This window comes from Punica granatum, chromosome 2 (genome assembly GCF_007655135.1).
Source record: "Punica granatum isolate Tunisia-2019 chromosome 2, ASM765513v2, whole genome shotgun sequence".
NCBI lineage: Eukaryota > Viridiplantae > Streptophyta > Magnoliopsida > Myrtales > Lythraceae > Punica > Punica granatum.
This window is the reverse complement of record NC_045128.1, coordinates 1,505,755-1,533,187: the sequence shown is the minus strand read 5'-3', so window position 1 is coordinate 1,533,187 and position 27,433 is coordinate 1,505,755. Positions and strand designations below refer to the sequence as shown.

At 39.4% G+C, this 27,433-nt stretch overlaps 4 protein-coding genes across 10 annotated transcripts; 1 reads left to right on the top strand and 3 right to left on the bottom strand.

Annotated features, from left to right (window-relative positions):
• Window position 1: 1 nt before the first annotated feature.
• On the bottom strand, window positions 2–5,125 carry LOC116195440 (acylamino-acid-releasing enzyme-like). 4 transcript variants are annotated; one of them, XM_031524635.1, is made up of 18 exons: window positions 4,969–5,125; window positions 4,410–4,555; window positions 4,012–4,318; window positions 3,538–3,759; window positions 3,233–3,445; window positions 3,067–3,132; window positions 2,818–2,953; window positions 2,528–2,679; window positions 2,324–2,406; window positions 2,104–2,225; window positions 1,948–2,026; window positions 1,588–1,750; window positions 1,361–1,421; window positions 1,152–1,274; window positions 860–1,057; window positions 679–747; window positions 518–594; window positions 2–421 (listed from the first exon to the last, which is right to left on the bottom strand). In XM_031524635.1, exons 2-18 carry the CDS (start codon window positions 4,531–4,533, stop codon window positions 358–360), a joined length of 2,259 nt encoding a protein of 752 aa, XP_031380495.1. In that variant the 5' UTR covers window positions 4,534–4,555; window positions 4,969–5,125; the 3' UTR covers window positions 2–357. The 4 variants fall into 4 exon arrangements, with proteins under 4 accessions (XP_031380495.1, XP_031380492.1, XP_031380494.1 ...); XM_031524632.1 differs by having other exon boundaries at window positions 2,815–2,953; window positions 4,969–5,124; XM_031524634.1 differs by having other exon boundaries at window positions 2,815–2,953; window positions 4,012–4,315; window positions 4,969–5,124.
• A 421-nt stretch (window positions 5,126–5,546) lies between these two features.
• On the bottom strand, window positions 5,547–11,754 carry LOC116195439 (acylamino-acid-releasing enzyme-like). 4 transcript variants are annotated; one of them, XM_031524628.1, is made up of 18 exons: window positions 11,593–11,754; window positions 11,025–11,200; window positions 10,619–10,928; window positions 9,938–10,159; window positions 9,619–9,834; window positions 9,467–9,541; window positions 9,008–9,146; window positions 8,679–8,830; window positions 8,489–8,571; window positions 8,282–8,403; window positions 8,128–8,206; window positions 7,710–7,872; window positions 7,477–7,537; window positions 7,269–7,391; window positions 6,589–6,786; window positions 6,059–6,127; window positions 5,901–5,977; window positions 5,547–5,806 (listed from the first exon to the last, which is right to left on the bottom strand). In XM_031524628.1, the coding sequence occupies exons 1-18, from the start codon at window positions 11,733–11,735 to the stop codon at window positions 5,743–5,745; spliced, it is 2,472 nt and encodes an 823-aa protein (XP_031380488.1). In that variant the 5' UTR covers window positions 11,736–11,754; the 3' UTR covers window positions 5,547–5,742. The 4 variants fall into 4 exon arrangements, with proteins under 4 accessions (XP_031380488.1, XP_031380489.1, XP_031380490.1 ...); XM_031524629.1 differs by having other exon boundaries at window positions 11,025–11,197; XM_031524630.1 differs by having other exon boundaries at window positions 11,514–11,735.
• A 1,379-nt stretch (window positions 11,755–13,133) lies between these two features.
• Window positions 13,134–14,474, top strand: LOC116196542 (photosynthetic NDH subunit of subcomplex B 5, chloroplastic). The gene is made up of 5 exons (XM_031526316.1): window positions 13,134–13,416; window positions 13,541–13,604; window positions 13,828–13,890; window positions 13,982–14,040; window positions 14,135–14,474. The coding sequence occupies exons 1-5, from the start codon at window positions 13,165–13,167 to the stop codon at window positions 14,363–14,365; spliced, it is 669 nt and encodes a 222-aa protein (XP_031382176.1). The 5' UTR covers window positions 13,134–13,164; the 3' UTR covers window positions 14,366–14,474.
• A 234-nt stretch (window positions 14,475–14,708) lies between these two features.
• Window positions 14,709–17,596, bottom strand: LOC116196541 (probable arabinosyltransferase ARAD2). The gene is made up of 3 exons (XM_031526315.1): window positions 16,440–17,596; window positions 15,750–16,003; window positions 14,709–15,429 (listed from the first exon to the last, which is right to left on the bottom strand). Exons 1-3 carry the CDS (start codon window positions 17,092–17,094, stop codon window positions 14,878–14,880), a joined length of 1,461 nt encoding a protein of 486 aa, XP_031382175.1. The 5' UTR covers window positions 17,095–17,596; the 3' UTR covers window positions 14,709–14,877.
• Between the last annotated feature and the right edge of the window lie 9,837 nt (window positions 17,597–27,433).

Genomic DNA, 27,433 nt, shown 5'->3' with positions numbered 1-27,433 from the left:
ATTAGTTCAATCAATAACAGTTTGTATATCTCTCAATGCACATCCTCGCAACATGTTCAATCAGGTCCTTCAATATTCTCGGTGAATTCACATCATCAGGATGCACAAGCAAGTTACGGACCCTGATTGCTAGCTTCAAACACGCATGTTCACCAAGAGTTCCATGAGAGGTCAAACCCACAGACCGAGTTAACTTACGTTAATTATGGAACTTTCTGCTCCTTTAATTCGTTAAGTCGCGATGATTATTCTTCAGACGACATGAAATTATTTCCAGCATTCTTGGATCTTCTAATGATGGGGATCTCGGGCACTGGAGGATTCACCATAGAGAAGGATGTTTACGCCGCTACCTGATCAGGTGCAGTATTTCTTGAACCACACACCGACATTGAGGAAGCTCTCGAAATCAGAGTGAGGACTGCAAGAAAGTAGATATTACACAGGATCAGAGTCGGATTAGGTAATCTCGAATATATGAGCAAAAAAGTTCCGAAATAAACAAGTGAAGTCGTACTTCTTGATGCTGTGAACATCATTAGGGAACACAATGATTTTACAGTCGACGCCGTTTTCCTTCAATGCTCGAGCATACTGATGCTCATTTGCAAGAGAGTAAACTCATCAGTTTGATAACCGAGGTAAGATAATTTGCAAAGCAAAGGAAAAGAACCTTACCTGTAGTCCATTGGTAGCTGGAACTCGAAGATCCTGAGCTCCGAGGAGGAAGAGAGTCGGTGTCTTGACCTGCAAAGACCGAGACAATGAAAGTTTGTTACGTCAGTTCCTTAACTCTGGACTTCAACGTAATGACATTACTTCATTTATTTATTTATTTTTTGGCGAATAGCGGCATCACCTTGGAGATGTGAGAAATCGGAGACTTGCTGTGGAAAAGAGACAGGTGCTCCATAGAAGGGGCTTCAGTGTAATTATCCTTCCATGCCGAGCCATATGATATCACATAGCACCAATCCGGGATGTCAGTAGTGCCGATCATTAGTGCGAGGTTACATACTGGATTCCTTGCTGCTGCAGCAGCAAATCTATCGGGGGCCTGCAGCATATTAAGATCTTCCCGTCGTATCTCTCTTTATTTCCATAAATTTTTGTTTTTAATAATTCTTCATAAGAATCTTCAATTTAGCTACCTGGCCAATCAGATGGGTGGTTAAGAATCCACCATGGGAAATGCCAATAACAGCCATCTTAGACGGGCTGGCAAGTCCCAAGTCAATCACATGATCTATGGCCACGATTACATCGTTCACATCCTATGAACAAGAAACACAATGTCCACAGTTAGAGCGTAGAATCTGCTGATTGAAGTTGGAAGACAAGGATGATGAACAGCAGGCACCTGAGAACCGACTTTCCCTGGAAGAGATTGCAATGCTTCCTCACCAAATCCTAATGAACCCCTGCCATTAAGCAATACAGAATCCATCATGATTAAGGTTTGGTTTCTCGAGCCAAAAAACAAAATATTTTGGTTTGGTACAGATAATGAAAAGGGGCAGGAGCCTCCGAAGAACCACAAAGATCCCATCTGTCCTATCAACTAAATGGACATTACTGCGATTCTACCTGTAGTTTACGATCAGCAAGTTAAATCCAAGTGAAGAAAGGAAAGCTGACGTCTTCGTAAAGCTCGTCACAGAGACGGAATGTGGACCCCCATGAAGGATTACTATCAAAGGATTGGAGGCCTTTGAAGACACAAAAATAGCTTCGTAAGGTTGGGAGGAACCTGACAGTTGATAATCATACGCAATGATCATTTAAATACCCGAGCACAACAATAGGACTTCAATCATTTTCTAAAGAATGGTTAGAACCCAAGACAAGGACAGAGTAAGATTGTTCAAGAAAATCCTATTTTTCTCATTCGCAAATGATTTCTAAAATGACCCGTTTCTTGGTCTCCTATAAACGCGTAGATCTCACCTTTTGTTTTACAATCAGAAACATCCTTAACTGGTATCTTCACGATGCTGCACTGAAGAGTTGAAAGTGACTTCTCAACCTGCCCAAAAATTTCAAACAAATGAATAAGAAAGCCAGCAAAATCCTCCAAAGGCATCAAGATGTGCATAAACCAACCGTTTCAGAGCATTTGGAGATCGGACTCGGAATATCCAACCAATTCCAGGAATCTCTTCCGATTGATTTCTGGACAAGATGCCCGTACTTGATTTGGGGAACATCTACTGGACTGCTAGACACTGTCAGCAAGGAAAAGGAAAATAAAAAACGTTAGAAAATACAAATGAACGCTAATTTTCTGACCAGATCATACGGCAAAATGAAATCATTAAATCACCAGCAAGGATATTGTCCCCATCCAGTGCAAGAAAACTCCACGATGAGATTGAGTCGGTCGGGCTGACACGGGACACAGTCCCACTACCCAGAAATAGAGATGCTGCTTATCAATTAGAAGATCGAAAGTATACATATAACCAGTATTTAAGAACAACATATATATATATATATATATATATACATACAAATGTGATTTAGTTACCTTAGCACATTGATTGCAAGTATCACATCAACGCTGTGCCATGTGGACATTAAGATCATAGTCCGACCATCAGAAAGCCATGGATGAGTAAGAAGATCTATGCAGTACAGCCCAGGAAAGGATCCTTCCTCTGAGTTCATGATAACAGGAATCTACACTAGAGAAACATAGATTATGACAAAGTGATAAAACTCAGGTTGAGAATGAAGGATTGAAGAGCTATATGAGAGCGTGGGATAGGATCAGAGTAAGTTGAACAGACAACGGATTGAATAAAAGAGAACTACCACACAAAAAATTGTCGCAGATGACTTCAATTTCACATCTCTGGGCCAATCTAATCTATAGAGCGAATTGGTCGCCCAGTGAACCCCAGAATCTGCAGCACTCTTGCAAGATATGAACACAAGGTACTTCCCATCGGGACTGTAAAGTATGCAAGAAGTTAGAATTTCACTTATGAACGTGACAACTAAGCACGGCCTGTTAACATAATCGTGTATTGATATGCATGTGAGTAGGAGAAAAGGACAAAATACCTAAATCGAGGATAGAACGAACTGCTTATGCTTGAAGTCAGGTTATATATGGGGAAATCTTCATCCCTGGCATATCATTCAAAGACCCCATGACTGATATTCGCATCGCAGAATAGTGAAGCAGGGCAAAAGAAAGTAACAAAGCAATAACAAATCGAGTACTCACTTGAATTCGACTTCATTAGTTTCACAAGAGAAAGGGGACTTGACTGAGTATAGTGAACAAGGCCTAGCCTGGTAGTACTTCATACCGAGCTTTCTTCTATTGGCAGGCCACCCAACATAAACCAGATACTCAACTCCTTCTGCTTTTGGGGCCCACACAACTTGGCCAGCACTTAAGGATTTCGAAATCCTTTTAACATCTCGTACCTCACCACTGAAAGAAAGAGAGGAAGTCAAGTAAAAATCTCCTACTTCTGAAGCTCTTTACAGATTATTGAACTAACTTTAGATTTTTCGTTATCCGACCTTTCAAGGTTAATCACAAAGATCCCAGGTTTCCTTTTCCCCGCATAGGTTTCACCCCAATCATCTTCAAACTCCCCCTGACCTTTCCAGCTGCTGCAGTCCTTCTCATTTGACCCACCTTTACTATATCCGGAGCTAGTGAATATGGGCTTCATGGCAGCCGGTACTTCAGCTACATAGGCAATATTAGTCTCTTCTGAGTTCCAAGAGATGCCCTCAAACCTGCAATTGAGATATTTTTAGCTCAAATAAGTGTGTCCAACTTGAAAATATGTCAAAGGATCTAATCGATCAATTTACTTAAAATCCATCTTTCAAGTTTGAGATTAGTTGATTTGCCTTATGCATAATCTCTTTTGGAAGGGCATCTAAATTCATACGGGTCCAGCATACCACGGACAAACGCTTAAACCAACCTAGTAACTAAATATCCCACACTCGATGAGCATATATGACTAAATTCGATTAGATTACCATCCATCAGTGTACACAGAACCATGGACAGATTGGGGGATTTGGAACTCCTTCTCAAGTTGACCCTGCCCCCAGATTTCCAATTTCGTGGGGGAATTGTTCTCAGGATTTCGAACCACAAGAAGCTTCAAACCCGAGGGTGAAGGAACGATCGTGGAAACCCCAGTCATCTCTACGGGAAACAGGGACCAATGGAAGGTCACAGAAGCAGTATTCCCTTTTGAAATATGAGCAGATACAATGAACTTCCTCATCTTGTCCGTGAGGAGATTCGGTTGGCTAACCAGAAACATTCCCTGTGATCCTGCTATGAACACAGAGTGATAAGACAATAAACTCAGTTTTCATCGACAAACGACAATTGAAATGGAAATGTCGTCTCAGGGAAGGAGACATACCATTCTCAGACTTGACTGTCCAAGCCTTATCAATGTCACAGATGTTGATGAAGTCTTGAAGCAGCTTAGACTGGGAAACGTATTCGTCTTCCATCGCCATGTCTACACCGAGAGGTGTGTCCATAGCAAACGAAACTGACAGTTCTCTATTAAAATTTTAAAGAACAGTGACAGTCAACATGAAAGGCATCAGATGCTAAAGAACCAGCACAAAGAATTCGATTGAACAGAAAATGAGAACATAGGATTATAACCCAAAAACAAACACGTATGTATAAGCGTATATCAATATGCGAAGAGATTATAACGCCCATTGGAGCTTGTAATCCATGAGAACCTATCCAACTGATTCCCAATACAAGAAGGGTAAACAGTAACCCAAGCACTGGCTACTGAAGAAGAACAGAGCAGATTGATTGAAGCATTAAGAAGCAAACTTTCGAATAAACTTAAGGAATGGCCCATTAGCGAGAACAGGCAGAGGAAGCTGACAGCTGAAAGGATTGACGAGCAGAGCGTAAACTAGCAGTAGAAGTACAGAACAGAACTGTAAGCTCACCACCGGAGTCAGCTGGCAGAGTCAACGGGCGAGAGAGTGGCTGCTGTTACAGTGAAATGCTTCTATGGGAATAATACATTGGAGGAGGAGAGGGTCAATCAATGGGTGTCCATCCGGTTCAACCCAAACCGAACCAAACCACGGCGTCGCAGTTTGGTTCGGTATAAAACCAGAAGGATAGACAGCCATTGGGAGGGAACAATAGAAAGGCGGGAGTTGATGAATTCGACTATCGTCATCAAATTGTGTCGGACATTCAGCCGATTTTGTTTGGCTCTGCTCTGTTTTTGGGTGCCTGAGGGACGGTTTGCTAAGGATTTCAACTTGAACCGAAACTACTCTAAATTTTCGAAATAGAAAGTTTGCAAAGCACAACTGAAATAGTAAATTATCCAAAAAAATCATTATAACCTGGTAAACTGCAATCGATATGAAACCAAATTTCATCGGTATCCTTGGACAAAAGATTTTCCAAAACCGTGGATCCCGATTTTTTGTTAGTATTCCACACCCTATGCTACGGCTTGTTATGCGAAATATGAAATCATTCTTGAATTAAGACTCGTGAAAAAAAAAAGAAAGGAAAATGTCACGACATATGAAGCCTGACCAATTTTTGGAACTTTTTTATAGTTGAATCATTCAACTTCATTGATCAAATATAAATTTACATGAAATAATCGCAGACCCAACTGCAAGGAACAAACAAGAGAAGCATATCCTAAGATCTTTAAACCCTCGGGAGCTCGAACTTAAACCGTTTACTGCGGCTTTTCATGTACAGTATTTCTTGAACCACACTCCTATGTTGAGAAAGCTCTCGAAATCAGATTGTGGTCTGCAAGAAAGCAGAATGGCATCGGTTCAGGGTTGAATAATATTGTCTCGAGCAAGTAACAAGAGAGTTTAGAAAGAATTGAACAAAAACTCACTTGTCGATGCTGTGAACGTCGCTCGGGAACACAATGATCTTGCAATCAACGCCCCTTTCCTTCAATGCCCGAGCATACTGCCACACATTTCAAACGGTAAGCCCCTCTGTTATATAATGAAAATAAGATGTACGTTTTCTAAGCAAAGAGAATCTCACTTGTAGTCCATTGGACACTGGAACACGCAGATCCTGAGCTCCTAGTAGGAAAAGAGTCGGTGTTTTCACCTGCAAAGATTGAACCATCGAGAAGTGTTATATCTAAAAGGTTTCCTCAGTTCAATACTCTGTTCTTCTAGAGGTTGGCAAAGAAAACATAACCGGGACCAAACCAATAAATCTGGTTTGGTTAGGTTCAATTTTTCAGGAAATACCCATTTCAGTTCAGCCTCGGTCCTTGACAAAAAACTAAACAGCACTGTGCTTATGGGTCAGCGATATATCCCCAAAAACAAATCACCAGAACCTTGTTCTATACAGAGTCTAAGGGCCATATAACCAGAACCAAACTGAATAAAACCAGAGCCCAGACGTACAAAGCTGTTTCTTTTCACTTTGCTATTGAGGTAAATTAGATTCCAGTTTTTGGACTGGATGAGAAATCCAGTTTTATCGTCAGTTCAATCCAAAAGATGTAGAAACCAACAATGTCCTACCTATCACCTGTATAATCCGAGTAACAGCATTACCTTGGAGATGTGTGAAATGGGAGACTTGCTGTGGAAGAGAGACAGGTGCTCCGCAGAAGGAGCTTCCGTATAGTTTTCCTTCCAAGAGGGTCCACAGGATTCCACATAGCACCAATCAGGGATATCGGTGGTACCAGTCATCAGTGCAAGGTTACAGACAGGATTTCGTGCAGCAGCAGCAGCAAATCGATCAGGGGCCTGCAGCATTTAAGATTTCACTTATCATTTCTTCTTCAATAGACCTTAGCAGATTAGATATAGTTGGCTTTGGACAGCTGTTCACATTTTTCTCAATCCTTTTTATTTCTTTAAAATTTAAAAAAAAAAAAAGAGGAAAAAGAATGGTTTGAACAGCATATTGCTGAAAAATTTTATTTGTAAACATGCCTTGTAGTGTTTCCCCCCCTTTTTTTTTTAATTGAAGGCTACAAAAAACTGGAAGACCTCTCAACAGCCATTAGACACTTCGTATAACCTAATAATATCAACAGGCAATCCTTTTCATCCTTCTATTTTCTTAGAATGACATGAATCAAATGAACCAACAATTGACCCCAGAGAATGAATAAATGAATGATAAATGGATAGATGAATGAATGAATAAATAGTACGCAGAAACTTGGTAACCGACTCTGAATATTTTCCTTAATCTATGATGTGTTTCGATATAAATCATTTACCTGGCCAATCAAATGGGTGGTTAAGAATCCACCATGGGAACCACCGAGAACAGCTATCTTAGATGGGTTTGTCAGTCCGGAGTGAATCAGATGATCTATGGCAGCGATTACATCATTCACATCCTAGAAGCAAGAAAAATGATATCCTCTGTTAGATTGTGGAACTGATAGGCGAAGTTAGATGATGAGAAAGATGAACAACAGGCACCTGTGAACCAATTCTGCCAAGAAGAGATTGCAATGCTTCCTCACCAAAGCCTAACGAACCTCTGCAATTAAGCCATGATGTCAAAATAAGCTCAATCGAGTATAAAATATTTCACAGGGGAAAGAAACTAAATGAAAAATTGAGGTTTTGTTCTGCGAACAAAAGAACAGGAGCTGTCAAAAAACCAGAACTCGTCTTTGCCATCAAGTGAATAGACATCGTTATGATCCTACCTGTAGTTCACAATTAGCAAGTTGAACCCTAGGGAAGAGAGGAACGCCGATGACTTTGTAAAGCTTGCTAATGAGACAGAATGTGGGCCTCCATGAAGGATTACTATCAAGGGATTAGTTGCTTCTGAAGACACGAAAATAGCTTCATATGGTTTGGTAGCACCTGACAGTGGTCAATCACACTCAAATGATGTGAGTACCCAACTCCTGTCAATATTATAATTATTAACCTGCGGAACTTCAAATATTAAACAGCTCAAACCAACAACTTTCTCATCTCCATTTTTTTTTTTTAAATGATCTGGTTCTTTGCTAAGAGCTACATCAGCCAACTTTTCTTTTTCTTTTGATAGGCAACATCCGAGCTAAATGCACTTGCAGCCTTAATCAATAAGAGGCAAAAAAGCCTATATCTTACCTTTGGTTCTACAGTCAGAAACATCCTTCACTGGAATTTTCATGATATTGAATTGAAGAGTTGAGAGGGACTTTTTCACCTGCCAAGAGAATTCGATGCAACATGAAAATTACGATCCTCGGATTTAAGAAAACAGCAAAGTGCATGTACTGACCTTCTCGGAGCATTTGAAGATAGGGCTGGAAATATCCCACCATCTCCAGGAATCACCTCCTATAGAATTCTCAATAAGAAGACCGTAATTGATCTGGGGAACATCTACTGGACTGCTAGTCACTGCCAGCAAAAACGAACAATATCTTGGAAACCCGTATCTTATCCTCCAACTAGATTATATTGGCAAAATGAAAACACTAATCACCAGCAAGGATATTGTCCCTGTCCAACGCAAGAATACTCCATGAAGAGTTTGACTTAACTGGGCTCACACGTGATACATTCCCACTGTGCAGAAACAAACACTTTATTGAAAGATTTAAAAAGAATAAAATAAAAGTATAATGTCTTAGAAACTTCACAACAGAAGTTCGATAGGAAGGATATCTAGCTACCTCAACACATCGACTGTGAGTATCACTTCAATACTGCCCCATATGGAAGTCAACACCATTGTGCGACCATCAGAAAGCCATGGATTCTTAAGAAGGCTTAAGCAGTATAGACCGGGAAAGGATCCTTCTTCTGAATTCATGATAATGGGAATCTGCACAAAAGATATTGATGTAGTTACAGGAGTTGAAGCTTGATTGAATGAAGTGACAGATTTAATCTCAAGGAAAAACTCTCACTAGACGATTTGCGTCGGAAAATTAAGGGTTCAAGGACCACAACAGAACGGCATATGACACATGCTTGCATGCATGTGGGGTAGGAAGCTCACCACATCGTAAAGTGTCTCTGAAGAATTCAACTTTCCATCAATGAGCCAATGTATTCTATGAAGTGAATTTGTCGCCGAGTGAGCCCCAGAATCCACTGAGCTCTTACAAGATAAGAACAGAAGATACTTTCCGTCGGGACTGACAAGTAAGCAAACAATTAGAATTTCACTTACAAATGTAAAATTTAACTCAATGTGAATTGAAACCGTGCACATAATGCACATTCACGAGTACCATTTACTTTTGGGACCTTGGACAAGTTTTCTACCCAAAACTTATATAATTCATTCACTAGTAAATATATATATATATATATATATATCATTAGAGGCGCCAAGAAGTTGCAGAAAATAGCACATATCAAAACTTTATTTCTATCATGCCATAAAAAACCAGATGATATATACTTTGACGGACACAAATCATATATATTTGAAAAGCATAAGAAGAGAAAGTACCTAAACCGTGGATGGCAGGCACTGCTTATGCTTGGAGTCAGGTTACACAAAGGAAAATCTTCGGCCACGTTGTTTCTGGCAAATCATCAAAAGTCTAATCACCCACATATTCCCACTTATTGCTATGAAAGGGACAAGCTTAAAGTACTTACTTAGATTCAACTTCATTAGCTTCACAATGGAAAGGGGACCTGCCTGAGTATAATGCACAAGGCCTATTGTAGCAGTACTTTATACCAAGTTTTCTTTTATCGGCTGACCACCCAACAAAAACCAAATATTGATGAATTCCTTCTATTTCTGGGGCCCACACAACTTGGCCAACACTTAAAGACTTCGAAATCCCTCCAAGAGTTCGCACTTCGCCACTGAATGTTAGAAAGAAGTCCAAATAAATGATTTTACTCTATTGCTGAAGCTCTTTTGTATTATCGAACTAATCATCAAAGTTTGCAATGTAGACTACTTAACCTTTCGAGGTTAATGACAAAGATCCCAGGTTGTCTTTTTCCCGCGTAGGTTTCACCCCATTCCTCTTCAAACTCCCCCTGACCTTTCCAGCTGCTGCAGTCCTTTTCATTTGAGCCACCTTTCTTATACCCATTACTATTGAAGGTGGGCTTTGGGGGAGCAGGCACTTCAGCAACATAGGCAATAAGATTCTCTTCTGAGTTCCAAGATATACCCTCAAACCTAATCAGTTAAAATGCTTTTAGTCCTAATTAATGTTACATGGCAATGCACCAAATGAACCGCTTCAACTATAAAGAATTTTATTGAGCACAAAGTTGCAACAGCAGCAGCAGCAGTAATAATATTAGCATTGACAGTGTCAGAAATCAGTTTGCCCCCGCAAAGATATCATTCACTGTAAATGATAATAGACATGTAACACAAACAAATATGTTCCATTCGTGTGTGAATGATGTCTTAAGAGACCTCGCAAATAATCATACAATTTGAAGACTAATTTCTTTTCTATAAGAAGTGCACCACCATTTCATTCTTTATATACACCGCAAACTTTAATAAGTGATACTGATGGAAAGCATCAACTAATCTGAACATAGACACAATTCCAGAATTCCACAAGCAACCAAGAAATAAATATCCACTGCTCAATGGATATATATGATTAGATGATCAGATTACCATCCATCAGTGTAGACAGAACCATGAACAGACTGGGCGATTTGGAACTCATTTTCAAGCTGGCAGTGACTCCAGATCTCAAATTGCGTGGGACATTCATTATCGGCGTTTCGAACCACGAGGAGCTTTGAACCCGAGGGAGAAGGAACAATTGTGGATACACCTGTCATCTCCACAGGAAAAGGGGACCACTGAAACGTTGGGGCTTCAGTACGCTCTTTCGAAATATGAGCAGATATGATAAATTTCTTCCTCTTGTTTGCAAGAAGATTCGGTTGGCTGACTGAAAACATTCCCATCGATCCTTTTCCTAACACAAGTTGACAACATACCGAGGTCGATTTCCAGTAATTAACGGGGATCAACACGGGAACTAGTACATAAAAATAAGAAGCCGCAACCATACCATTTTCAGATTTGAAAGTCCAAGCCCGTTCGATATTGCATATGCTAACGAAGTCCTGAAGCAATTTCGACTGAGCAGCATATTCTTCTTCCATTGCCATGTCCACACCAAAAGGTGCCTCCTTTGGATAACCAGCCCCGTGAGAATCCATAGAAAATGAAACCAGCAGCCTTCTACTGCAGCCAACACCAAATGACAGTAAACATAATCAGATGATCAATGGCTAAATTTCTAAAATGGCACCGACCTTTAAAAACAAAACCAGTGGTGTTCCGGTGAAAGATGTTTATCGAGCTTAATATCATTACTAAAAGAACGTCATTGCTCCTCAAAAGCTCAAACAAACAGGAAGGCAGAGGACACAATTCATGAACTGCCACTGATCGCAAAGAACTAAAGAAGAACAATTCAAGGCAGATTGAAGCATGCAGACGCCAAAGAACAAACTTGAGAATGACCCAATTATAAAAACATGGAAAGGAAGCAGACCAGGTAAGAGATTGACGGTTGAAGCAGTAGAGCACAGTACTGTTAGCTCACAAGTCGGATAGAGGGAGAGAAAGATTACTGTGGGGAGAGAGAAATGCGTCGAGGGTGAGGAGGAAATATAAAACGGAAGGAGACAGGTCGAATTTGGAATTGGAGCGGGTTCTTCACGCAGCCATTGGAGAAGGTGGAGCTGCTGCAGAAGTGGTGGAGCAGTGTCGCCATCTTTGGTCATGGATTCCTTCGCCATTTTTGTTCAGCTCAGCCAGCGGCAGCTACATTCTGCTAATTGGGCCTCACTGGGACGGGCCCATGAAGATAAAATTATTGGATAAGAGCCCAATTTTTCTCCTCCGTCCAATGCCTTCGGTGAATTTGCAGAAACGCCCCCATTGACAAGCATCTTTCGAAAAGAACCCCCAGTGGTAATACATTTTTTTGTAGTAAATCTCCGTGGTGATTTTCCATCGAAACGCTTGGAAACTAGCAGGGGTGGAGCCAATATTTTTATCCAGGGGGGGCAAACTTATACTTTTGAGACAAAATTTTAAAAATTTAAAGTTCTAGGGGGGCAAAGTACTAATTTTACATTAAAAAAACACATATTTTTAGAATAAAATTTAAAAATTTCAAAGTTCAGGGGGGCAATTGCCCCCCTGCTCCTTCATTGGCTCCGCCCCTGGAAACTAGTCGAGTTTGCCACGATTCAACACCCCCCAGCACAAGTAGATCCATGGATGATTCTCTCGAGCAAAGTTTAAAAATTCAGATTGAATGGGGTGGCAGAAAGTATTGAAACAGACAAAACATATTAACAAAGAAGATGAAACTAGAAAATAGAGATCATTTCTTCTTTTTTAACTGTAGTTTCTTTAATAAAGTTGGAGATATGGTATTATAGGAATCTGGTATTCAAAGGGATGTTGGAGGATGGAATGAACAGCTCAATAGGGCAATTCGTTGTCTTAAGGGCAAATTAAGCCGAGTCATTCTTCTTAGACTAGTCTGAAATGCTTTAATTTTATTTTACATGGAAGGCGTGAAATATTAAGATCCATGGGAGTGGGTGAGAGTCATATTGAGAAAATATGGGGATTCATTCATTGCAAATTTTGCTTGGTATTCAAGGTCTCCACAAGAAGAAGATATCCAATTTTTTTATTTTGTTAGATTTTCGAAGTAGTGTTGGTTGTAAAAATATTGAGTTGTATAAGCCCAATATATTATCGGATTTTGTACATATCATTAAATATTAATGTAGAACCGCATTGAGCTTGTCCAAAAAAAAATTTATTGAACTTCTTATCACACGGAGTATATAATGTGAAATCTGATTCAAATTTATGTTAGACTTGTGTGAGAATGCAGACTCGTATTTCTATTACATGCCATGGGGGTATCAGGAAAATTAAATTTTAGGGGAAATTTTATAAATGATAATAGTTGAGGTGATGTTTGGCAATAAAACTGCACCAGGCGACGGGAAACGGACTGCGTTAACTTTAAGCCTCTGTTTTACACACGTGGCTTGTTTCCATTGGACTTTCTTCCAGGTAAAATGACCACCCTGTGACATGAACGTGATCCTGAGCAAGGCGGGTTCTAAAAGCTCAACCGTTGCCTGGTCGGCTCAAGCGGATAAAGTGAACGGAAGATGGCGGTCTCTGTTCTCTCTGCAAGTTCAGTCCCAAAGCTCTGCTCCAATGCAAAACCAGTTGACATCAGGTCTGGGATCTTAAACTCGAGTACCCGAACACGGGTCTTCTTCTTCCAACCGCACGAGGAGGTTTTGAGCTGTAGGAGCCGGAGAAGAGACTCTACCAGATTGAACATGGGACTGTCTGAGATCGAGCCCGACCTCAACGAGGACCCAAGAGACCGTTGGGCCACCAACAGTGTTCACCCCGTAAGTCGTATGTAATGAATGTGTGAGCATGAGTTCATTGAAATTTATCGAATTTGAATTGAAGAGTTGCGGTGATGTGCTGCTCTTTTGATGGATTTTTCATGCGGGGATGTGTTACTTGCAGGATGATTTCGATTATGGGAAGTATGATGGGCACCATACGTACTACGAAGGAGAAGAAGAGAAAGGTTAGCTTCGACATGTAGGAAAGAAATGAAATCGGAATAGGATAGTTCAAACTCGTCACAAATAAGATGTTCAGCAAAAATCCGCCGCTGCCTTTGCTTATTCCGGTGGAAAGGACTGATGCTGCTAGATGGATCAATTCGGAGAACTACATCTGATGCCACCTTTTGGTGTCGGGAAATGGATTTATCGGTGCTGTGATCCTAACTGGTTCGTTTGATTCAGGAACCTTCTGGGGAGCAATTGCAGATGATATCAAGGCAGTCGAGGCCCCGACCGGTTTTCAAGGTAAGAATATAAAGTACATGACGTCCTACTACCTTAATTTCATTCTGCGATTAGAGGTTATCTGCAAATTGTGACTCACTCCCGACCGCAGGGATTATTTCGTGGCTCTTCCTTCCAGCAGTTGCTGTGGCAATGTACTTCAATGCTCCGGTAAGTAAACTCAATCCTCGAGCTCAAGCAAAATCGCTCTGGTGCTTTGTTCAGCTTACAGCTTAGACGATGAGCTTTCTCCTCTTGCATGCAGACGGAGTACTTGTACATCGGAGCAGCTTTATTTACGGTGGTCTTCTGCATAATCGAGATGGACAAGCCCGACAAGCCCCATAACTTCGAGCCTCAAATATACAACATGGAACCGGGGGCTCGGGACAAGCTCATAGCCGACTACAACACCATGGATATCTGGGATTTCAACGAGAAGTACGGAGACCTATGGGACTTCACGGTGAAAAAGGATGATATAACCAAGAGATAGCTTCTCTATGAGACATGAGCCATATATTACCTTCATCATTCAAACCCTTTTCTTGCTTGTTTAGTAAATATTTATACTCCGAATAATGAAAAGATAACTGTTCGAGAAAGCTGCATGAGTTGATAAGAGCCGGTCCAGTAATTCGACTCGACCGGAAACGAAAAGGTTTGATTCAGGTGGATCTGAACTGAATCAAGTGCCTCAAGCAAAGGTTCACCTGGTCATTTTCCTGACTTACCACCGAGACAAATGCTATCACCATCAGTATTCACATTTTCAGGATCGAGATGTGGCCACAAAGGGATGTTAATTGAAAAAATGAGCACAACATTCTTTTCTTCTGTAAATATGTAAATGGTGTCGCGTTAAAAAGGCACTTTCCAGGGAAACAAATAAATAGCCATCTCTGTTATCACTTTAATGACCACACTAGTAGCTTTTGCTGCAACACTTTCGCACATACAAAATACATCTTCGTGAATCTACAACGAATAAAACAATATAACTGTACTTTAAGTACAATGACAACGAAGAGGAATCGAGACACCTGGTGGTTTCCTCTTCTCCCGAATCATCGCCTCTCTGATCAATGGAACCTTCTGATGGACCTTTCTCCATATGTGGTTCACTGCACCATCAGGTGGGATTGGTCCAATACCACCCCAATGACCATTATCGTATTCGAAAACTTCCTGAATCTCAGCAATCTTCTTACGGAACTGATCCTTCTGCTTGTCCGAGAAACTCCTGAGATGGCTCAATAGCCACTTGGGTTTCAAAGCATCGGAAAAAGAAATAAAGACAGAGAATTCCGAGTAGTCCAACATCCCTTCGAATGGAAGTTCGATGTTGTCACTCACGATAACGGGTATACAGAGGCTCTCAATGGCATCAAAGAGTCGGCATGAAGTAGGGGTGTCCCCAGCTGGGTGTAAGCAGAATTCAGACGTTCTCATTCCTTTGATCGACTGTTCTCTCCCAGTGGCATTTGGGAAGCCTTCTTCCATGACAACGCCGGGCTCATTCGCCAACAGGTCCCACAGTTTTTCTCGAATAACACCTCCCTGCAGAAATAGTAAATCCTTATGCATCACATTCTATGACATAGTATTGGTCAATATATATATATATATGAACTCTCTTTTTGAGGATAAAATTTTCACGTAGATAAAACTGTGAAACATGTGCAGTGACAATGAGGGAAAAGAGAACCAGAACAGACACTGCATAGTTTAAAGAAGCAATTCTATAATATGCAGATTTCCATATCAAGAACTTCAACATCAACAGAAATTTCAAATGCATGCTCGTTTTGCCTCTACCAAATTAGCCTGCGAAACCCTACAAATAATTTTATGACATCTCTTTAGGTCTAGTTGCTCACCCGATGTCGATGTTTAGCCCCTTTAAAATAGAGAAGGGTCTGGCGTCTCTGATTTTTGGATGGATGTAGTCTGGGGAGCAAATAAGTGTAAGGTACAATAACATCCTTGAGGAGCGAAACTTGAGTGTGCTGTATCATGTCTGATGAGTTTCCATTCAAAGACTTTGAGTCGAGCCTAAACCATCCACCAAAATCTACAACCAAGAGAACAGCTGGGGCTATCTCCTCCCTTACATGCCACATTGCAACTGGATCTGCAAGATTATGGTTCAAGATACTTAAACATGGCTTGAGAAGCTAAATTTTACAACCAAATCTTCTAATGCATAACTTACTATTGATAATCCACATGAATTACTTGGAAGGTAAGGGCGTAAATAGTTTTGTTTGGAAAGCATATTTACGTCATTGCCAATATTTTCAAGTACGTTTTTTAAATTACTGAAAGACAAACTTATTCTCAAGGAATAGCACACAAAGTGTGGATCTAATATAAGAAACCTAGATAACAACTCCTGCCAGTTGATGGAGCAATTTTTATGTAAAAAAATTCACTCTTCAAAGCAAAATCACGCTGAATATCAAATATAACAAAATAGGAGGGAATTCTGACAATAAAATTATGCAAACTCAAAAACTATGGAAATTCACAACAGGACTAGGCTCATCAACCAAAGAGATAAAACATACCAGTGAGAACAAAGACGTGATCTCGTCCACCAGACTTCTTCCATGCCTCAGAATTTCTCACTAAATCAAGTACCTCTCTCTGCCTCTTGTAATCCTCATTGCCCTCCTTCTTCCTGAACTTCACTTTGTCCTTCCCCAACTGCATCTCTGCACTCAGTGTTGCAAAGAAAGGCACGAAAATAACATCTGCCTCCTCTGCCGTGAAAACCCTTTTCGCAAAAGAATTTGTCCTCAATTCTTGAGGTGTCATCAAATCACCCAATATCCAATACTCAGCACTGTACTGCTTGACCAAAGGGCTCTCGGGGTACGGCGGGAACTTGGTGGGTTTGGGCGAATTCATCTTCCCAAATCCATGGTCTGGATCACTGGCAGCACGTGAATCGACATAAGATGATGACCAGTACTCTTCGAGGAGGCCATAGTTAAGGGACCTCGGCAGTTCAGCGAGGTAGACTCTGATAAACTCGTTGGGTTCCTTAGAGGTGCTTCGGGAAAGAAGGGGAGAAGGATGGGATTGAGGAGGGGACTTCAGGAAGAAAAGAATGGTTACGGTAAAGACTAGCAAAGTGAAAGTGAGAAATGCGGAGTGAACTGAGCAAAGTTTTGGTAGGGTGGAAGGAACAATGGAGGAGTTAGGGTTCTTCAGAGGCATTCCTTGTTCCTCTTCAGCAAAATCTTCTCTTTCGGATCTTCCTATGCTCACTTCATGCTAACCGGGCAGTGAAGAACTCAGAATTCAAACCCAGCAAGAGCAAGAGGCCAAAACGAATGATTGAATTCAAGAAAAGGGAAAAAAAATCACTTCTTGGATCAACTGATGCCCACAATATCATCAATCATTCCTCGGAGAGAAGCCAAAATCGTTGCTTTCCTTCGGTTCTCAGGATATAGCGCATTGTAAAAGATGCCACATACGAGCAGATGAACCAGAAGTAAGCGTTCAATTGACAAGGCCAATCGATCCGTACCCGAAGCACAGCTGCAGCTCAACTTCGGCGGCAGCGAGCTGCGGCGGCCGCTGGAGACTGCGGAGGGGGGGAATTGCCGAGTATCAGCATGTCGCGAAGCATTGCAGAGAATCGGACATGAACGAGAATGACGTCGAGAGATTGACGAAGGTGAAGTTTGACAGTGCGAATGTGATCTGATCTCTCATTCTCTCCGACTGTCCCCGTTCTGATTTAGGAAAAATAACAATTTGCCCCCCTAAAAAGCCACGTCCGAGCCATTTTGCACCACCAAGTTTGTATAATTACAATTATTTACCCAATATTTTTTATTTTGCATCATTTCGACCCTTGAGTACTGATAAGTGATATCACATGGTGTATCAACCCGTGCACTATGAAGTTATAACTTCAGTCTTACTTTGGCTAGAGAGAATTATTATTTCCTTTTTTCTTTTCCCAGGAAACTCGTGAGTAAAACAATGACAGTATTGCACTTATATTACAATTTTTTGTTGATTGCGACCCGCTAGAAGAAGAATGTTTGATTTGTGATTATAATCGTATAACTTATAATAAAGATCGAATGGGCATTGTAACTGTCGAGAACTATGATATGTCTCACCATGTTACCTATTATCATCGTCCCTCTTACAAATTAAGCCAGCTAGTTTTTCAGCAATATGTAACCATTCGAAAAAGCTAATAACGTGCCATTTGTCCCGTAAATGGTACTGAAATATGAAACGTGAAAAGTCTCCATTCTGATATTTTAAGATAAGTTCTTTTAGTCTCTTCTCTTCTAGGTTTACACCATTTGATATTCTGGAGTTTAATGAGCTCCAATTAATTCAGATTCGAGTCGAGTCATCCAAATTGGGGTAAATCTCTCCCAATTATGAATTCTCCATTTACAAAATTCGAATCCAAACTTACTTGAAGGGAAAAAGGTACCGAAGTACCTAAACTAATCCATGCCGGTTAAGTTGTTTCATTTTATGTTGTATGTAGCAGTCATCTTATTATCGTCGGACCTGAGAATTGATTAACGGATCAGCTATAGCGAAGACATTAATTTTGGGAAATTGATGAGAAGATAAAACTATATTTTCTTTTGCTTTTTCAGTGCTCAGTGTTCGCCAACAATCTGAATGACTAATCCAATTTCAAGACCTATTGCAGGTCGAAGTTCTCTTGATCGTGAAGTTTTTTAATTTACACATAAGATTTGAATTCAAGACCTTATTTAAGGAAAACAAACGTCTAAATCATCAAAATCGACCTACGTTTGGTTTATATATATTCTTCGAGTTCCAATCTTAAATGTCAAGCAAGCATCGGGCCGCATCACCGATTTGAGATCGGGTGATTTCCTAATCCGATAGTCGGTGGAGGAAAACAATATGATTACTGGCTGGCTGATTGTATATTAGAGGGTTCACATGCTGCATAGGTGCAATCAACCATCCATCCTTCTTCTTCTTCTTCATCATCATCATCATCATAGACCTCACTTCAGCTCCTTCAGGTTAGCTTTTCCTAGTGTATACATATTTATGGACGAATAGATGGATTCTTTTTTTCTAGTATTTTGAATGTTACCTCGGATTATCGGTAAAAATATATAAATTCCTGCAATTTGACACATAAAAATTCGACTCTTCCACCCTTGGTCAAACTATTAATTAATTAATTAGGAGGAAGTGGTCTTAGTGCAGTGGACAAAACACCAACTCTAGATCAATAAGTCTTGTGTTCAAACTCACCAGTTGAAACGTATGTGTCCATATATTTCGTTTAATTTCCTAGGGCCTCCCTTATATAACAAAAAAAACTATTAGCTAATTAGGTCATATTTGGTAAATATGAATAGAAAGGAACAGAATGGAATCAATCATGCAAACTGTACCACCTTATATGGTTGATTCTATTTCATTCCATGCATCGTTCCCAAACATGCACTTATGACTTATATGAGAGAAGGCTTGGGAATGAATAGATTATACGAAATTCAAGAACAGCCTTCTCGATCGCATCTCTTTTACTTATAAAAGAGGAGGTGGTCTTGCAATTTTCATGAGTTTTCATATGATCCACTTCGAACCTCCATTTCAAGTTTAAGTTGGGCTAAAAGGTCTGTCCGAGTCCGATGTAGACAAATATAATGTTTATTCTCATTCCTAACTCATTCGACTTCATTATTTAAAAAAGGCCTCTACCATTCCGTCAGCTCCTTGAACTTTTCGAAAAATATTTTTCGGATCCCAAAACTGGTCAAAAAAATTTGCTCTAGTCCTTTTCAAATAAACTGTAGGTTAAGTCAGGTTGATCTTAAAAAAAAATGTCATTGTGTAATTTCATTATAGTATTGGTCATAAATAAAGACATAAAGAAAAACTCAATCACTTAAAAATATGTATAAATTTGCTAAAAATTACTCATATAAAATAACATAATTTGTATTATAAATAACTTCATATAGTAATATGGCTACTTATAAGTGATTCGAGTTAAAATCTTGAAACTAGAGTAAATTGAATTGTAATTTATACTGGGGCCACCAATAACTTATTTTAGTTAATTATATGACAAATATATAAAATTATGAAAACCCTAAAATAGTTAATTGTCTGTTCATTTAAAACAGACAACAGTATTATCCTTGCAGCAATACAAAAATTATATCGTAGATTAAAAAGTGATTTTCTTGACACGCCTATAGGTATTAGATACGGAATGATTTTCTTGGTTTCTGCAAGTTAATTAATGGTTGATGTAACATAGCTCTTCTTTTTTAATCTCACCCTATATTCTTTTTTTGTTATTATTACGTGGAGTTTATTCTCCTCGAACCCTTGAACACCCCTCAAGTCCATAAATTCTTATAACTTCATGTGCAAGCACATGTTTGAATGGCCTCACCAAGTGCTACTCTTGCAAGGGGGATTTGAATTTACCATCATGTGAACTATTCATAAAGTGTACGCACGTCCTAACTACTTACGCTAATTTTTGTGGGTTAATCTCACCCTATATTCATTTTGGTGATATTGTGAATGTCACTTGCTCATAATTTGAAAAGGAGTATCGTGTAATGTTTTGAGATGTCCATTGTGGTGACATTTTCTGTTGATTATGCGATTTGCTCTGTTGTTAAGGGAATGGGAGAGAGGGAGATTCTTTGATACAAGTACTTTTTGAGCTGAAAATGCTATGTTTGTCAGAATCATACTTTTCCCTTTTAATCTGTCATACTTTTGCATGGAGTTGATGAACATGAAAGCAAGGCAAAGCCTCTCTCATGCTTCTTGGTACAAACCTATTTAATTCAGCATGTTTTCTTATGCAATTCTAGCAAGAGTCATGCCCCGCCATCATGCTAGCAACTGAAAAATTCATGATTTCCGTATAACTTCGGGTGCGCATGTAATGTTCAATCAGACTAATTCCATTTCAAAATGGATGTCTATGTATGTATGTACTTCAGATCACTTGCAAGGCAATGGACACCAAGAACGTGCAAGTGATGGATGATTTCGGTAATCCACAAGCTGTCCCCTCGATCATGGGCGTCCAAGGCGTGCTGTCCTCACCCTCTCTGCCTTTGTCCTCCATGACGCCGACTTCTGGCGCCTGGCCCACATACACTCTTCCGACAGGGTCGCCGGGTCGATGGCCATCCTCGAAGGGTTACTTCCAATTGCAATCACACCAAGCCCCTCAACTTGCAGAATATCCATGTAGGTAATAACGGTCGGGAGTTTGCCCAAGTGTAGCCCCATAGACAAGACTAATTAGTCTTCCTTTTTCTTGTCGAGTCAGGTGTTCGGAGTGTTCGGAGTGCTTAATGAGATGGTCAAGACCGCGTTGGAGATGACCGAGTGCATCGTGGACTTTGAGCAAGACAGCAGGGATGTTCCCCAACTGCTCACGGTCATTGATATATCCGTAGGTGTTTAATTAATTATCATAGTATTGTAACGACGATCCTCGATCGTCTGCTCCCACTGGGATTATCCTGCCCTTTTACTTAGCTTTTCATTTCCTTGGTCTAATAAATAAAAATAAAGACGTGGCAGAAATGAATTAAACTGTTTTCTCATCGTATTCATCGGGCAGTGGACCTACATGTAAGATACAAAAGCCTTAAAAATTCAACATTTTGGCACGCAGCCTCTGTTATATGGTTAATTGGTCAAGAGTACACCCCTTGCATTGAAAAGAAAAAAAAATGATCTATTTATTAAAGCCCCACACTGACAAAGTTTAACCGCGGGTTGGCAACTTTAATAATTAGATGAACGATCGTGCATCCAATAGCCTAAGCGTTCTACAAATACCTCATGTTCCAAACCCTTCTATTCAAAAAAATTGTGTATTGATGACTTCTCTGCCCTCTTTTATATGTGGATACGGGATTATGCGTTATGACTTTGGATTGTCATAAGTGTAATCTCGTCATTGTGTACTCAAACTCGAAAAATCACAAATAATTAACAGACTGATCACCGTACTAAGAGCCATATGAGACATCTATATCACAGGGGGTTGTCGATTTAAAAACGTTGGAAGGTGGATGCTTTGATATGGGGACCGTGGCAATATATTATTTTCTGCCTAGCTAACTAATTCCTTGCGGTTCATGGTCACCGTAACGACACAACCTGCAACACGAGACAATAGGAAATTAAACATGGTCCTGTATCCTGATGCAGACATATATTTAATATAGCATTTTATTATATTTATATTTGAAAATTCGTCAGTATTTCAAGTGAAATTGATAAATATAATAATCTTTTACTCTCTACGAAACTATTTAACTCTGTGTGTGTGTGGGGTGGGGGGGGGGGGGGGGGGGGGGGGGGGGGGGGGGGGGGGGGGGTGTGTGGATTGATGGGGGAAACAAAGATAAAGATAAAGGTTTGCGATATGTCAAAAGAACCCTCTCTACCTTTTCATAATTACAGTTTGGAAATCTTTAATCACAGGTTTGCTGAATAAAACATGTATCAGCTGGTATTTGATTATCAAGTGCAATATTCTTTTGATCTGTCCTCTATAAATTAAGTGAAATATCGCACATAGAGTCGATCAGCTGAAATGTTCCGTCCTCTATGAACTTAATTGATTTGCTTGTGTGCGGTAAGGGGAGAGGGGTTGTCACTGAACACTTTTGGGACCAATGCATTTATAAGTACAAGGACATGATTAATCGCATAGAGGCTGAATTATTGATGGGTCAAATTTCGGTTGGTTTGATAGCTAGCCAAATTATCCAAAAGAAGGAAACGTGAATCACAGTTGCTTTGGCAATTAAGGGCCAATGGGCAAGCAAACTATTTAGTTACAGATTGCTCTTCATTTTACTTCGACCCCATTCACGTTTCGCTTTGGCAATTAATTAAGGGCAACTGGGCAAAGAATCAAAGTAGCCAAATCGACTATGATTCACATACCAGTTTGGTCAATTCATTGGTCCCTGAATCCGGGAAAAGAAGTCGATATTGAAGTGATGAAGTCATGACATGTTCCGTCAAGCATCTATCTTATGCAGGCAGAGGTCAGTTGATCAATTTTGTTCTTTTTAGCATAGAAAATTATTGGTGCTTGTACTTCATATTGCCTAAAAGAGCTATTAGACTTGTGCACCAAAAGCGTAGAGAATTTTTCTGGAAGGGACTTGAACAACATACCAGGGGAGGCAAAGTCAAGTGGAAGTTAGTATGTCTTCTCAAAAGTGAGGGTGGGCTTGGCATAAAAGATCTAGCTATTTAGAACAATGTTTGTGTCCTTAAAAATATGTGGTCTATTCTTGTTAAGGCCGGATCCATTTGGATTACTTGGGTGCGTAGATATCTATTACGAAGAAGAAACTTATGGTCATTGAAAGTTCCTAGTGATTGTTCATGGAATTGGGAAAAATTGCTAGAACTAAGACCTATGCTCTTGTCTTATGTCAATTGTCGAAGTGGTTCAGGTGCAAATGAATATTTTTTATTTGAACCCTAGCTGCCTGTAGGACCTTTGATTAAGTACTGTGAAAGGAGAACTGAGTGTTTTCCAAGTATAGGACAACATGCCACAGTTAGTGTAGTGTTGTCTGATAGTAGTTGGGTTGGGCCAAGAAGTGCAGATACCCATGTTACCTCCATTCAAGCTTTGGCTGCTCAAGTGAAACTTGTTGCGCGCAAGATTATCAGAATCGCGATTCTACCTAAAATCGGTTGAGCGTCGTAAAATCGTGAATCGTAACATTCTACCTGTAATTAAAAAAGCAGCATATATATATATATGTATCATACTTTCCTCAGCAGAAAAAATCAATCATTGTTCATTCAAATGAAAGCCACAAACCAACAATAAGTCATAAAAGTATAAGACATCGTTATGAATTATCGAAATTTAAGGTTCAAATCATAACTCAAACTCCCAAAATAAAAAGTTAACAACATAAGTCCCATGAAATTGCATTTTGTACATTTTAGATGATACACAAAAGTCTGACATTACAAGAGAAACTTATTTCCGAAATTAATTATTCATCCCACGGATTGTTCATCACACAAGCCAAACATGTTCCATTATTGCTTCAACATTTCTCGTGCAGCGAAGGATCAGAGATGACTTGGGACTCTAATTCAGGCCTTAGATACTGACCCAGCAACTCATCTTACTGTTCATACCGAGCAGTCATGCGGAACCCCCACTTGTCCTCTAAGCTGTCTGCAGAGTTTAAGGTCCATGAGAAAGATGGAGTGCACGAGCATCGGGCGGAGAAGTTGCTTGACCCATAGAAGTGCCTGAAATCATGATCAGAATGCTGTGGCTTCCCATCACCTGTTGGGCTCAGGACCAATGGATTGGGCCAGTTGGCTTGCTTTTGCCCGACTGTGGGCTGAACCTAGAATTGCAGCATCGGCCCAATTCTGCGATTTCGCGATTCTTGGCCCGATTCGCAACCGATCCTACCTTCCCGATTCTTCATGTGGAATCGAAATCGGTGCCCCCCATTCGAATAATAGAATCGTAGAATCGATTCTACGATTCGAATCGTGATTCTGACAACCATTATTGCACAAGATGTTGTGGTTTGGACACCTCACGAATCTGGACAATACTTTGCTTCCAACGCTTAGGACTGCCTTAGGCCAAGAGGACACAAAGTGGAATGGGCAGGAGCAATTTGGTTTGATGGGCATACGCCTAGATCATCTTTCTTTAGTTGATTATGTGTGCTCGATAGATTAAGCACTAAGGACGGATTGGTGAAGTGAAAAGTTGATGTTGCAACTACAAAGTATGAGTTTTGCAGTAGTTATTTGGAGTCTCGCGATCACCTATTCTTTACCCGCCCCGTTACACAAGCAATGTGGAGAAGTCTACTAGCTCGAATTGGAGTATAGAAACCTCACCTCGATTGGCATTCAAAGTTGCAATGGATGTCAGCCATCAAAGGCAAGCAACTTGACACAATATATTTGAACCTTCTCTGGACGCATTATATATATTGGATACGACGTGAATGAAATGCAAGAATCTACAAGAAGATTGCCATATGTCTATTTCAACTTTCGTAAAACAAGTTGTTGTTCAGGGTGAAAGAGCGAGTTTTGGTTCTTCCTAACATTTCTTCGAAGCTTGTACATTCTGTCTATGCTAAATCTTTAGCTAACTGAATGTAGGTAGGGGAGAGTGAGTTATACTGTATTCCTTTGGGGATGTGTTGTTGTTTGTTTGATGGACTGCTTGGGTGAGTGGTCTCAATATTGTAAATATTTTTGGTATTAAATGAAGTTTTACCACTTACCAAAAAAAAAAAAAAGCTTTACCGATCAATTCTTTCGCAGTACCCTCAAAGCGGGCTTGGAGCCATGCAATAATCGAATTTGTATACTACAGGGTAATTCTTTGATCCAAATGGATGTCAGAGGAGAGCCTAATGGACATGGAAGCAATGCGAGGGAACATGTCCTCCGACAGCGATTCCGGATCTTGAGCGTAGTCTATCTCTGAGAGTCGAGTCCAGGGGCAGCTATATATTTCTGCACATGTAGGATGAATTTCGCAGTTGTTTTGAAGGCTAGACATAGGTAGAAGCCTTCCCAGAATAAGAAGACAAGGCCAAGGGCTGAGACAACGTTTCTGGGCAAAAGGATATGGCAAATTGTCAAGGGTGGTCACAGCTTGCTGATATCTTTTGCTAGCTAAGTATGTTTTTGGCTATACAAGGAGCCATATAACACTCTCTAATCCGAATGTCGATAATCGGGGAAGTACATCGATATCTTGCTTATATGACTCGATGTGTTTTGGCCAGAAAGAAAAAGATAGATATTTTGTATAGGGATGGCCGTCTTCCTTTTCCCCATTGAAAAGAAATGTTAGCCTTCAACCCAAAGAAAGGAAAAAAAAAAAAATCTGTCGACGCTTTGTCAATAGTCGCCATGTCATTTACCTTCTTTGGTAGCTAATCTAATTTGGCACATCTGTAGACATTGTGATATTGAGTTCACTTGATATTTATAAAAAACCAGATACAGTCACACTCATTATACATAATATATATACAAATATTATTGGGGACTCAACCTTCTACTGTCTTGAGATATTGGAAGGACCACCATATCTCATCTTGATAAATAATTATATATATATATATATATTTGAAAACAAAGTGAGAATCGAATTCTTATGTCGTCACATCATTAAAAATAAAAAAAATTGAGCTCTCTCAAGTTGCTACATCATTAATTTACATTAAGAAAATTATTGTATTCTTATAAATGAAGAAAAAAATTTATACTAAGGAAATTTTTATATTCTTATTAAGGAAATTTAATTAATTAATTATGTAGTAAATATATAAATTTTATATAAAAGGCACAATCAAATACATATAAGGGAATAAAATATGACATAAGACATGTAGAAATATATACAATTAAACAAAATATGTAATAGAATATATAGATTATACAAATACGTCTCTCAATATTTAGAGTATGATATAAAATAGCTCAATAAGGGTATTGCAATAATTTTCATTGCTATATATATAATATAAAAAATAATATAGTTGCGCTTCAATTAAATATATATAGATTATAATGGTTGGTATATATAGATTAAATATATCATATATATAATTGTTATTTTTGACAAATTTAACTTTTGTATTTATATATAGTCCTCTGCCAAGTCGAATATCGGTTAAAGGAGAACAATACTTTATATATAATTTCAGATCTCTTTTTTTTTTCCTTTCTTCTCCAAATTGTTCTTTTTCATTGTTGATATTTTGACTCATAGAAAGAATTTTTTAATTGCAAATTTCAAACTAATTGCTATGATATTTTGATTGTTTTAATAATCTTCCTCGAAATTTTCTTTTTTTCTGGATTGAACTTTGATTTGCTGAATAAACTTTATTCCGGATTGATCGTTTCGATATTTATCGTTTTGACATGATCTTTATTCAAGGTACATTATGGACATCGATTCTGTAACGGTAAGACTTTTTTTATTTATATACATTGAATATTTATTATTATTATTTCATAATTTAATAAAAAATCTTTTCTCCATTAATTTTTAGTAGTTTTATTTATTCTTATTCTCTAGCTACAGTATGCAGGAAGGCCTCAGAAGTTCCCGGTTTATGGGCAAATAAGAATTAACGAAAAGCGTCAGCATCTTCGAACAGCAGAATCCATTGTAGGGCTCACGAGCTAGGACGCCTTTAAGCATCCACCATGGATGCTCTAATATGTAGATACATTTACGAAAACCCTGCAATTTAACAGAGTGATCATTTCAACAGCAAATTTTCAAGTAGACAAGCAGTAACCATCAAATTTCACTGCACTTGCTACACATTGGACCTTCTTCCTTGGGTAAACCTGCAGATTTAACCCAACAAACCGTGAAACCAAAAGAAAACAACCCGTGTCCCTGATCGTTCTTGCCCACTGCTCCCTCCATGTACCATGTCCTCCTCATACCTTTTCACGCAAATTAACAGTCTGCAGCTGTGAGATGAAC